Source organism: Neoarius graeffei, chromosome 5 (genome assembly GCF_027579695.1).
Source record: "Neoarius graeffei isolate fNeoGra1 chromosome 5, fNeoGra1.pri, whole genome shotgun sequence".
Lineage (NCBI taxonomy): Eukaryota > Metazoa > Chordata > Actinopteri > Siluriformes > Ariidae > Neoarius > Neoarius graeffei.
Window position 1 is genome coordinate 85,479,221 of NC_083573.1, and position 12,739 is coordinate 85,491,959.

General features: G+C 44.8%; 1 protein-coding gene across 5 annotated transcripts in view; it reads right to left on the bottom strand.

Annotated features, from left to right (window-relative positions):
• Positions 1-10,923, bottom strand: part of pard3aa (par-3 family cell polarity regulator alpha, a) — a 1,023,559-nt gene extending 1,012,636 nt beyond the window's left edge. For all 5 annotated transcript variants that reach the window (XM_060922480.1, XM_060922479.1, XM_060922478.1 and 2 more), the window contains exon 1: positions 10,525-10,923. In XM_060922480.1, coding sequence (XP_060778463.1) covers positions 10,525-10,644 — 120 coding nt within the window. In that variant the 5' untranslated portion in view covers positions 10,645-10,923. The remainder of the gene's footprint in view (positions 1-10,524) is intronic.
• Positions 10,924-12,739: the final 1,816 nt, after the last annotated feature.

Consider the following 12,739-nt stretch of genomic DNA (forward strand, 5'->3'; position numbering starts at 1 on the left):
GGAGCGGTTTCAATTTGCGTCTGGCTATTTTTAAAAAGTCATGGACAGTACTATGAAAACCTCAAACATGATTTTCTAGGTGATGCCAGTGCTACACAAAGTCTGAAACAGACCCTTGGTGTCCCGAGTTTATAAAACTCAGAGAACAGAATGTCTAAACTTTCTCCAAAACATCATTTTCTTGAGTTTCCATCCAGGTCTGGAAATAAGTGCCTTTCCACTTATTCCCACACTTTTCCAGGACCTTCCAGGTCTGCGCAAGAGCCCTGGTAAGTACAGACAATTCTTACAAAAGCATCACGTGCCAACATTAATGAATGAAGATTTCACACAAGTTGTTCCTGAGCCAACACAGCAGGAGAGCTTCTAATAAACCTGTAGCTCCTACAGACCTGAATCACAGGAGGATGACGAGTGTTTCCCAATCCTGCTTCTGCAATCATCCTGCACAACATGAAAACACTCCTTCACTTCAAGAAGGACTTGGTGATTAGTTGACTCGAGGACAGGGGTATATTCAACTGATATTTGTGAAGGTCCAGCTACAACACCAATTCCAAAAAAGTTGGGACACCATGTAAATTATGGAAACCCGATATTTCATTGAAAACAGTACAGAGATAGTCTGGTTAACACCAGACCATATCACAAGTGAAATATGGTCTGGAATCCGCCTATTGAATTTCTCGTAGGGGAGGTGTGGTTTACGATTGTCAACAGCCGTTTATTGGACGTTGCGAATGTCTATCATTTGGCGTATACGTAGCCCATGGCCAATCATGGCAGTTGTACCCGGTGACATAGTTAAGCGCGACGAAGAAGACGAAGAAGAGAAGGAAAGAGAAGGCAAAACAAACTTTCGCTCTAAACTATTCACAACAGTGTCTAAAGCTTGATCGAAAGTTTGGTTCATATCGCTCGCCACCATGTTAAAGGTGATCCGTAAACAGTCCCAAATAAACTACAAGCTTCCGTTTGTCGAGTAGTACGTCACCGTCTTTCCACCCCTCCCCACTCTCTGATTGGCTCCCTAACTCAAGCGAGCCTTTAGACCATAGTTTCCATGCTGTCTTTTCAGATCGGAACAATTGTGCAAAGCAGCATGGGATTTCCCAGGCTAGTACAAAGACATGTCAAATGTTAAAACTGAGAAATTTTATTGTTTTTTGAAAAATATGCGCTCATTTTGAACTTGATGCCAGCGACACATTTCTGAAAACTTGGGACGGGGCAACAAAAGACTGAAAAAGTTGTGTAATGCTAAAATAATAATAATAATAATAATAATAATAATAATAATTTGGTTAATTAGCAACATGAATGGGTATAAAAAGAGCATCCCAGAGAGGTGGAGTCTCTCAGAAGTAAAGATGGGGAGGGGTTCTCCACTCTGTGAAAGACTGCGTGGGCAAACAGTGCAACAATTTAAGAATAACATTCCTCAATGTAAAATTGCAAAGAATCTGGGGATCACATCATCTATAGCACATAAAAGATTCAGAGAAAACAAACAAACAAAAAAAAAAAAAACAGTTAAAACTGCGCGTGTCTGTAGTAAGAGAGTCTGGGTGCTAAACTGGCCTGCCTGCAGTCCAGACCTGTCTCCCGTTTAAAACCTTTGCCGCATTACGAAGTGCAAAATATATGACAAAGGAGACCCCGAACTGTTGAGCAACTGAAATTGTATATTAGGCATGAATGGGACAACATTTCTCTTTCAAAACTACAGCAATTGGTCGCCTCAGTTCCCAAACGTTTACAGATACCCCTTTTCCACCAAATCAGTTCCAGGGCTGGTGCACAACTCGTTCAACTTGCGAGCCAGCTGAGAACCAGTTTGCTTTTCCATAGCTCGTGGTGCTAAGGAGAGCCACATCATTACGTCGCTGTATACGTCAGTTACGTCGCTGCGTTTGCATAAACCTTGGCGCAAATATCGAAGCAACAACACCACGGAGAAGAAGCAGCAGCAACAACAATAATGGATGACTTCGCGTTTGTACAGCTGCTGCTTCTCGGAGCTTAAAAATGGCGACCTTTTGCGGTCTTGCGATTGTTGTTGGTCTTAACAACTCGGCCCCCCCCGCTGACGTAAGCGGTTCTTTCCTCTGGCCCAGCAAAGAGCTGGTGCTAGCCTGGAACCGATTTTTCTGGCCCCAGAGCCAGTTCTTTGTCAGTGGAAACAGAAAACCCGGTTCCAAACTAAGCACTGGCCCCGAACCAGCCCTGGAACTGCTTTGGTGGAAAAGGGGCAAGAGTGTTGTTAAAAGTAGAGGCGATACAGCACAATGGTAAACATGCCCCTGTCCCAACTTTTTTGAAACGTGTCGCTGACATCAAACTCAAAATGAGCATATATTTTTCAAAAAACAATAAAATTTCTCAGCTTCAACATTTGACATGTCCTTGTACGATTTTCAAAGAAAATACAGGGTTTCCATGAGTTGCAAAATTATCGCATTCTGTTTTTATTTACAGTTTACACAGCCTCCCAACTTTTTTGGAACTGGTTGTATGTAGAATTCCTTACTTCACAAAAGCATCTAAAATTACTGAACAGCAACAAGTGTTAACCTTTTCCTCTTCATCATTGGTGCTTAGTGCCGATAATTACAAATGGTAGATGATGCACCAATTTAGAATCTGAAATGGAGAATAAACGTGCACTTTGTTGCACAAACACTGTATTAAAAGTATTATTTAAATAAGACAGAGAATGTCAATTTCAAAAATCAATTAAATTCTCAAATCACGCTCAAGGAGTTGCCTTCAGCTACACAGTTTACTGAAGCGCATGTGAGTGGATTAACCACAACACAGGATTTGCTCCAGAAACCTCGAGTCACACTAAATCAGGGTTGCAGCTTTTTCACCAAACTGGGATAATTTTGGAACGGAGTCATGGGTGGGGGAAAAAAGTCTGCAGGTAGCATTTGTTTGGGCGAGTTTAAAATTAGCCTGCAGCCACAAAACCTTCGTTTAAAAGCAAATAATCAGAATTAAATACATCTATTTCCACAAACTTGTATCATGTCAAACAACAGGAAAGGTCCAAGTAAGGACAGTGCATTTACAATGTAAAATCAACTGGAAAAACTGGGTGACCGAAACGTAGAGGTGTCGGGTCAAGCAGCGTTCCAAGACTGCCGATATTTTGCGTGATGGTACTGGGACGCGTCACTGTCCGTATCACTCCGCTCGTCTATGTCCTGCATGTAAAATTCCACTTAACGAGATCATCCATGGACATGGCAAGGGCTCTTTTCAGGAATAGAACTTTTGACTTAAAATATGAAAAAAAAAAAAAAAAACCCTCATCAGCTGAAGATGAAAAATTAGAAGGGACAGCAATTTTACTGGAAGTACCTTTAAGGAAATGGACGCATTTGCGCTAGCGAGCTAGCCAGTTATGGCCCTTTTCCGCTACCCTTTTTCAGCTCACTTCAGCCCGACACGGCTCGCATTTTGACGACCTTAGAGCAGCACGACTCAGCTCGCTTCAGCCCTGCTTAGCGCCCAAAACTCGCACGGTTTTGGAGTGGGGCTGAAGCGAGCCGAGTGGGGCTAGGGGCGTGAGCAGACACTCCCCTGTGCACTGATTGGTGAGGAGGAGTGTCCTCACACGCCCACACACACCCCGCGAGCACGCTGGGATCTGTAAACACCGTAAACCCGGAAGAATAATAATTACGAATTACGAGAATTATGAAGCCTTATGCGCCTCGCCTCATCTATACGCTCTTGCCAGTATCTGTCCGCGTCGTCGGTGACAACAAGCCACAGCACCAAGACCAGCAACACTAACGACTCCATGTTTATTGTTTACTATCCGGGTCGTGAGACTACCGCTTAAAAGATCACTGATGTCACTGTTTGCGCCGCCTAATGACATCACGTGACGTCCACCCACTTTCGCTAACTCCACCCAATGTGTCCACCCACTTCCAGCCAGCACGGTTCAGCGCGGTTGTAGTCGAAATGCAACTCCAACAGCCCCGCTCAGCTCGACTCAGCCCAACTCAGCACGGCACGGCTCAGCCCGACTCAGCCGCGTTGGTAGTGGAAAAGCGGCATTAGACAACCAGCTTTAAACTGAGCATAGCTTCTTCAGAATCCATTTCCTCTCACAGTGCAAAAATAAACAATACCGAACCATAGTGTCCAAAATGTCACTTAATATTAATTTCTCATTTACAGAACCAGTGTATCAAAGCAATATCGCACTCAAGGTCATGCTGTTGTACTGAATCACTGCTGCGATTATCTTCTGCGCTCAGCCTCTGGCCTCGTGTGATAATGCTTATTAGGGAGTACATAACACTGGTACCATGCGATAACGAAAAGGCATATTACAGATACTGCAAATCAGACATGCGTGCACAGCACGGTAAACTTGTTTTAAACATAAAGCCTGAGAAAAAGACATCTTTTGTGATGCCCATTCTTTCTCGTGGTCTTTTTATGCAGTTTTAAAATGCACAAAACGTACTGTGCTGGAAATTGTGCTTATTCCAGACAAGTGCATTTAATTCCAGACAAGCATCTGAAATCATTGTGAGCAATCCCGCTTTAGAGGCAGAAAGACAGACGTGGCCTACAGCTTAGAGGACAAAACTATTGTGTGACAAATTAATTAATCAAATCAACGCGCATACGGACTCTGTGGAATCAAACAGACGGACCATAAATTAAGAACCGACGCACAAAACGGTTTCAGACCCCTTGCCGAGAGTGTGACCAGACATGCAGGAGTGAAACTTGGACCTCCTCCATGAGCTCTGGACTAAAGAGATGACATAATGCTGTTCTGTTTGCAGACCACAAAGAGTGCCAAATCTACAAATCACCCTTGTAGGGGCGTATTTCTGTGGTGTAGGATGTAAGCAAGTGTCCAGGCCAGTATATGAGGAGTTTCACACATTCCCTTTGTAGGGAGAAGTCAGATCAAAAAGTGTAGCCAGGTTACAGAGCAGAACTGTCTATAATGTCATGTTTGACTATTTTAAGTGTTGAAATGTGTAATAGTTTGGGGGGGGGGGGGGGATCATATACTGAGTCCTTGACTGACACAGTGAGAGAGAGAGAGAGAGAGAGAGAGAGAGAGAGAGACACAAAACAGACACACACACAGTATAGTGTGAGAGAGAGAGACACACACACAAACAGTATAGTGTGCGCGCACGTGTGAGAGAGACACACACAGTACAGTGAGAGACAGTAAACCAAGAGCGAGAGCAGTACAGTATACAGAGACAGACAGTAAACTACACAAAGAAAGAGACAGTAAACTAACAGTGACAGAAAGAAAAACAGTGAGAGCAGTACAGTATACACAGAGAGCAAGAGAGACAGACGGACAGAAAGAAAGACAATAAACTAAGAGTGAGAGCAGTACAGGATACACAGAGAGAGACACAGTATAGTGAGAGAGAGAGAGAGAGACACGCACACAGTATAGTGAGAGAGAGAGAGAGAGAGAGACACGCACACAGTATAGTGAGAGACAGTAAACTAAGAGAGCGAGAGCAGTACAGTATACAGAGAGAAAGAAAGACAGTAAACTAAGTGAGAGCAGTACAGTATAGAGAGCCACACACAAAGAAAGACAGTAAACTAAGTGAGAGCAGTACAGTATACAGAGAGAGAGACACACACAAAGAGACAGTAAACTAAGTGAGAGCAGTACAGTATACAGAGAGAGAGACACACACAAAGAAAGACAGTAAACTAAGAGTGAGAGCAGTACAGTATAGGAGAGAGAGACACACACAAAGAAAGACAGCAAACCAAGAGTGAGAGCAGTACAGTATAGGAGAGAGAGACACACAAAGAAAGACAGCAAACTAAGAGTGAGAGCAGTACAGTATAGGAGAGAGAGACACACAAAGAAAGACAGCAAACTAAGAGTGAGAGCAGTACAGTATAGGAGAGAGAGAGAGAGACACACACAAAAAGACAGTAAACTAAGAGTGAGAGCAGTACAGTATACAGAGAGAGACACACAAAGAAAGACAGCAAACTAGGAGAGAGAGAGACACAGAAAGACAGCAAACTAAGAGTGAGAGCAGTACAGTATAGGAGAGAGAGACACACACAAAGAAAGACAGTAAACTAAGAGTGAGAGCAGTACAGTATAGGAGAGAGAGAGACACTCACTACGTTTACATGCACATAGAGAGAATCGAATTTCTGCCGTTGCTCGACTGAAATCGAAGTTCAAAATGCCATGTATACACCTTAATTCGGCTGAAATTGAACCGAACTTGATTTCTCGGAATCGAGCTACACGACCTAGTTTATGCGATTTCTGCCGAGCTATTTTGCGCATGTATACCCTATCGAGCTAGTTGTCGAGCTACTTCCGGAAGTGACGAGACCACAAGCGGGAAACACAACAGCCTCGGTCGGCATGACAACGAATCATGACAACGGCATGAATCTTTTCTTTTTGTGGCATTGTTTGCACTGTTAAAATTTAGCTCACTTATTGTATCACCAAATACATCTGTACAGCTGTTGCATAGCTGTGAATTGTGTACATAAACAAGTCACTGTATGTGTGTGTGTGTATATATATGTCCAACATCTGAAGAATGTCAATAAAAACAAAACAACTGAACTTTTTGTGTGTTTATTAAGACATAAGTTAAATTGTAAGCAAAAAAAAATTTTTTGTAAGCAAAAAATGGACTTTAGAAAAATATTATTGTGCAAAATAAGTTGTCTTACAAAACAGTGGTCTACGCCGGACAGTTTGTAGCCATAGTCTGTTAGAGCAAGCCTAACAGCTTGAACACGGAACTGCTAGTGTTGCCAGATTGGGTGTTTTAAGTGCATTTTAGCGGATTTGAACATGGTTTGGGCTGGGATACGTCAGCAGTATCTGGCAACACTATAGCTCTTCTTCATGACGACAACCGGAAGTGTACCAACACGATGGGGCGTGTAGCGCCACGTGTGGCTCGGGTGCACAATGCACCTTGCACAATAGCCCGATTTCACTTGTGCATGTAGGATTGGATTTCTCTGGCACCCCTGCTGGGACCCTTTGCTCGATTACCAACAGCAGCTCGATTTGGACGTGCATGTAAACGTAGTCACACATACAAAGAAAGACAGTAAACTATTGGCCCTTTTCCACTACCCTTTTTCAGCTCACTTCAGCTCGCTTCAGCTCACTTCAGCCCGACACGGCTCGCGTTTCGACTACCAAAAACCAGCACGACTCAGCTCGTTTCAGCCCTGCTTAGCCCCTAAAACTCGCACCGTTTTGGAGTGGGGCTGAAGCGAGCCAAGCCGTGCCGAGTGAGGCTGGGGGCATGAGCAGACACTCCCCTGTGCACTGATTGGTGAGGAGGAGTGTCCTCACATGCCCACACACGCCCCGCGAGCACGCTGGGATCTGTAAACACCGCAAACCCAGAAGGAGAATAATTACGAATTACGAGAATTTCTGAAGCCTTATGCGCCTCGCCTCATCTATACGCTCTTGCCAGTATCTGTCCGTGTTGTCGGTGACAACAAGCCACAGCACCAAGACCAGCAACACTAACGACTCCATGTCCTCCATGTTTATTGTTTACTATTCGGGTCGTGAGACTACTGCTTAAAAGCTCACTGATGTCACTGTTTGCGCTGCTTAACGACATCACGTGACGTCCACCCACTTTCGCTAACTCCACCCAATGTGTCCACCCACTTCCAGCCAGCACGGTTCAGCGCGGTTGTAGTCGAAATGAAACTCCAACAGCCCCGCTCAGCTCGACTCAGCCCAGCTCAGCACGGCACGGCTCAGCCCAACTCAGCCGCGTTTGTAGTGGAAAAGCGGCATAAGAGTGAGAGCAGTACAGTATAGGAGAGAGAGACACACACACACAAAGAAAGACAGCAAACTAAGAGTGAGAGCAGTACAGTATAGGAGAGAGAGACACAAAGAAAGAGTAAACTAAGAATGAGAGCAGTACAGTATACAGAGAGAGACACAAAGAAAGACAGTAAACTGAGCAGTACAGTATACAGAGAGAGAGAGACACAAAGAAAGACAGTAAACTGAGAGCAGTACAGTATACAGAGAGAGAGACACACAAAGAAAGACAATAAACTGAGAGCAGTACAGTATACAGAGAGAGAGACACAAAGAAAGACAATAAACTGAGAGCAGTACAGTATACAGAGAGAGACACACAAAGACAGACAGTAAACTAAGTGAGAGCAGTACAGTATGAGAGAGAGACAGAAAGAAAGACAGTAAACTAAGTGAGAGCAGTACAGTATACAGAGAGACACAAAGAACGACAGTAAACTAAGTGAGAGCAGTACAGTATGAGAGAGGCACAGAAATAAAGACAGTAAACTAAGAGTGAGAGAGACAAAGAAAGACAGTAAAATAAGTGAGAGCAGTACAGTCCGAGAGAGACAGAAAGAAAGACAGTAAACTAAGTGAGAGCAGTACAGTATACAGAGAGACACAGAAATAAAGACAGTAAACTAAGAGTGAGAGAGAAAGAAAGACAGTAAAATAAGTGAGAGCAGTACAGTACGAGAGAGACAGAAAGAAAGACAGTAAACTAAGAGTGAGAGAGACAAAGAAAGACAGTAAAATAAGTGAGAGCAGTACAGTCCGAGAGAGACAGAAAGAAAGACAGTAAACTAAGTGAGAGCAGTACAGTATACAGAGAGACACAGAAAGAACGACAGTAAACTAAGTGAGAGCAGTACAGTATGAGAGAGAGAGACAGAAATAAAGACAGTAAACTAAGAGTGAGAGAGACAAAGAAAGACAGTAAACTAACAGAGCGAGATAGTATACTGAGAGAGAGAGAAAACTAAGAGAGAGCGAGATAGTATACTGAGTGAGACGCAGAAAGAGACACTGAAAGAAAGACCATAAACTAAGAGAGCGAGAGATATGGTATGCTGAGAGAGACAGACACCAAGAGAAAGAGAGAGACAAACTAAGAGCGAGAGCAGTACAGTATACAGAGAGAGAGACAGTAAACTAAGAGCGTGAGAGTATACTGAGAGAGAGAGAGAGAGAGAGAGACAGAAAACAGAGCAAGATAGTATAGAGACGCATAGAGAAAGAAAGACAGTAAACTAAGAGCGACAGAGAGAACAGTACAGTATAGCACGAGAGAGAAAATAGTACAGTATACACAGACAATACTATGAGAGAGAGAACTAAGACAGAGTGAAAGAGAGACAGCTAGAGAGAAAAGATAAGAAGACCTTTATTATCCCACAATGGGGAACTTTCCTGTTTGCAGCAGCACAGTGGAGAGCAGCAGAAGAGGACCGATCAAGCCACACAAGTACAATAAAATATATAAATAAAAAGAAAGAAAACTAAGAGAGAACAGTACAGGAGAGAGAGAGAGAGAGAGAGAGAGAGAGAGAGGAGTGTGTGAGAGAAGTGAGGGTGAGAGAGGAGTGTGTGAGAGAAGTGAGGGTGAGAGAGGAGTGTGTGAGAGAAGTGAGGGTGAGAGGAGTGTGTGAGAGAAGTGAGGGTGAGAGAGGAGTGTGTGAGAGAAGTGAGGGTGAGAGAGGAGTGTGTGAGAGAAGTGAGGGTGAGAGAGGAGTGTGTGAGAGGCAGAAAGAGAAGTGAGGGAGATGAGTGAGTGCGAGAGAGAGAGGAGTACGGTAAGTGATGGTGCGTGAGAGGAATAAGTGAGAGGAGTGTGAGAGAGCGAGAGAAGTAAGTGAGAGAGAGGAGTGAGTGAGTGAGAGAAGTGAGGGTGAGAGAGGACTGTGAGAAAGAGGAGTGTGTGAGAGAAACAGAAGTGAGAGAAAGGAGTGTGAGAGAGGAGTGTGAGAACAGAATGAGCGAGAAAGGGGTGAGCGAGAAAGAGTGGAGTGAGTGTGACAGAGAGGAATGAGTGAGGGCGAGTGTGAGAGCAGAGTGTGAGAGTGAGAGAGTGCAGTGTGAGTGGAGCGGAGTGTGAGAGGAGTGTGTGAGAGAGAAGTGAGTGAGTGAGACGTGTGTGAGAAAGGAGTGACAGTGTGAGAGAGAAAGAAGTGAGAGTGTAGTTTGGAGCCGGTCGGTTCTGAAGGACCCTGAGCACAGAGTGTGAGTGAGTGAGTCTACTCTACAGGGCGCTGTGTATTTAAACACTGTTTCTTTAATAACCCGAAAAGTTTCCTCCTTTATCTCTCCGAGGAGAAACTCTCTCTCACACACTCACTCACTCTCTGTGCTCTTTAAGACGCGCACAACTCCTGAGAACAACAACACCCGCCGCCACCGCCACCTTTGTTTTGAAGCGGCGGAACAGAAGCGACTCGCAAAACCGCCGCAACTCGGCCACAAACAATCAATAAGCCTCCTCACTGCACAGCCTCCGGGCCCGAACCCGGTGGAACCCGCTCCCTGTTCCCTCTCCGCCAGCAGGCCGTGTTCCCGGAGTCCCTCTCTCTCCCTCCTCCTCCTCCTCCTCCTCCCAGAAGAGCGCCATGTTGTTGAGCGGGACGGGACGCGGCGCGGCGCGGCGCTCGCCCACAGCAGTGGGATATAAAGGCGGCTCTTACCTTGGCGATGGCTTTCCTGTAGCGCATGATGGCCTGCTGGATGAGGCTGCGGACTTTAATGTTGCCGTCTCCGCACGGAACCACCACCCGGGTCCGGCCGAAGCTCACCGTCACCTTCATCCCGATCGCCTCACACTCAGCGCGCGCAGCCTCACAGCGTCTCGCGCCGCTTCCGCCGGGAACAGCACATCATTATCCGCACGAGACTCCAACAGCGCGCGCTGAGCCCACACTCATAACCGGGCCAGGGGTGAAGCTGGGGGTGTGAGCCCACCTGTTCACGCCTGCCTGCTCTATCTGTGTGTGTGTGTGTGTTTAGTAAGGACTGTACTGTAACTCCCCGCTCAGGCTGCTCTGAGTACTGAAACTCCGCCACATCCAGCACTCTGGAGCTTTTTCCCCGCCTCCTCTTACTCACTCACTCACTCACACACAGCTGTGCTATTACCCCAGAACACAGCATTTCATAACCTCTCAGAACCGCGCATGCGCCACAAAGTGCTTTCAATCCTCCAATCCTAATTATTCTGAAAACTACACCAGACATAAACTAATCTGATATCTCTTTAAAATGAATATACTTATTCTAGAACTACAACCCAAATTCCAAAAAAAGTTGGGACACTGTGTAAAACATAAAAACAGAATGTGAAGATTTGCAAATCATGGAAAACCTATATCTCATCTCATTATCTCTAGCCGCTTTATCCTGTTCTACAGGGTCACAGGAGCCTATCCCAGCTGACTACGGGCAAAAGGCGGGGTACACCCTGGACAAGTCGCCAGGTCATCACAGGGCTGACACTAGACAACCATTCACACTCTCATTCACGCCTACGGTCAATTTAGAGTCACCAGTTAACCTAACCTGCATGTCTTTGGACTGTGGGGGAAACCGGAGCACCCGGAGGAAACCCACACAGACAACATGCAATCTCCGCACAGAAAGGTCCTCGCCGGCCACAGGCCTCGAACCCAGACCTTCTTGCTGTGAGGCGACAGCGCTAACCACTACACCACCGTGCTGCCCCAGAAATTATATTGCTTTTTTTTTAAATATATGGTCATTTTGAATTTGATGTCAGCAACACATTTCAAAAAAGTTGAGACAGGGTCAATAAAAGACTGAAAAAGTTGTGTAATGCTAAAGAAAACTAATTTGGTGAATTGGCAACAGGTCAGTAACATGACTGGGTATAAAAAGAGCATCCCAGAGAAGCAGAGTCTCTCAGAAGTAAAGATGGCGAGGGGTTCACTGATCAGTGAAAGACTGCGTGGGCAAACTCTGCAACAATTTAAGAATAACATTCCTCAATGTAAAATTTTTAAAGAATTTGGGGATCAGATCATCTATGGTCCATAATTTAATTAAAAGATTCAGAGAATCTGGAGAAATCTCTGTATGCAAGAGACAAGGCTGAAAACTGACACTGGATGCCTGTGATCTTCAGGCCCTCAGGCGACACTGCATTAAAAGCAGACATGTGTCTGTAGTGGAAATCACTGTATGGGCTCAGGAACACTTCAGAAAACCATCATCTGTGAAAACAGTTCATTACTGCATCCACAAATGCACGTTAAAACCGTATATTAACAATATCCAGAAACACCGCTACCTTCTCTGGGCCCAAGCTCTTTTACAATGGACTGAGACGAAGTGGAAAATTGTCCCGAGGTCTGACGAATCAAAAGTTTTTTTCTTTTTAGAATTTCCAGAGGAAACCCACACAGAGAGAACATGCAAACTCCACACAGAAAGGCCCTTGCCAGCCGCTGGGCTCAAACCCAGGACCTTCTTGCTGCGAGGCAACAGTACTAACCACTACACCACTCAGAATTTAGATTAGATTTAGAAATATTTTTGGATTGAGAATATCACCAAAGAATTTAGATAACTTTTTTTTTTAGAATAGCAACTTAGAATTCAGATGACAGTTTTAGAATTATTTTACAACCCCATTTCCAAAAACAGTTGGGATGCTGTGTAAACTGTAAATAAAAACAGAATGCGATAATTTGCAAATCATGGAAACCCTGTATTTCATTGAAAATAGTACAAAGACAACATATCAAATGTTCATCTCATCTCATTATCTCTAGCCGCTTTATCCTGTTCTACAGGGTCGCAGGCAAGCTGGAGCCTATCCCAGCTGACTACGGGCGAAAGGCGGGGTACACCCTGGACAAGTCGCCAGGTCATCACAGGGCTGACACA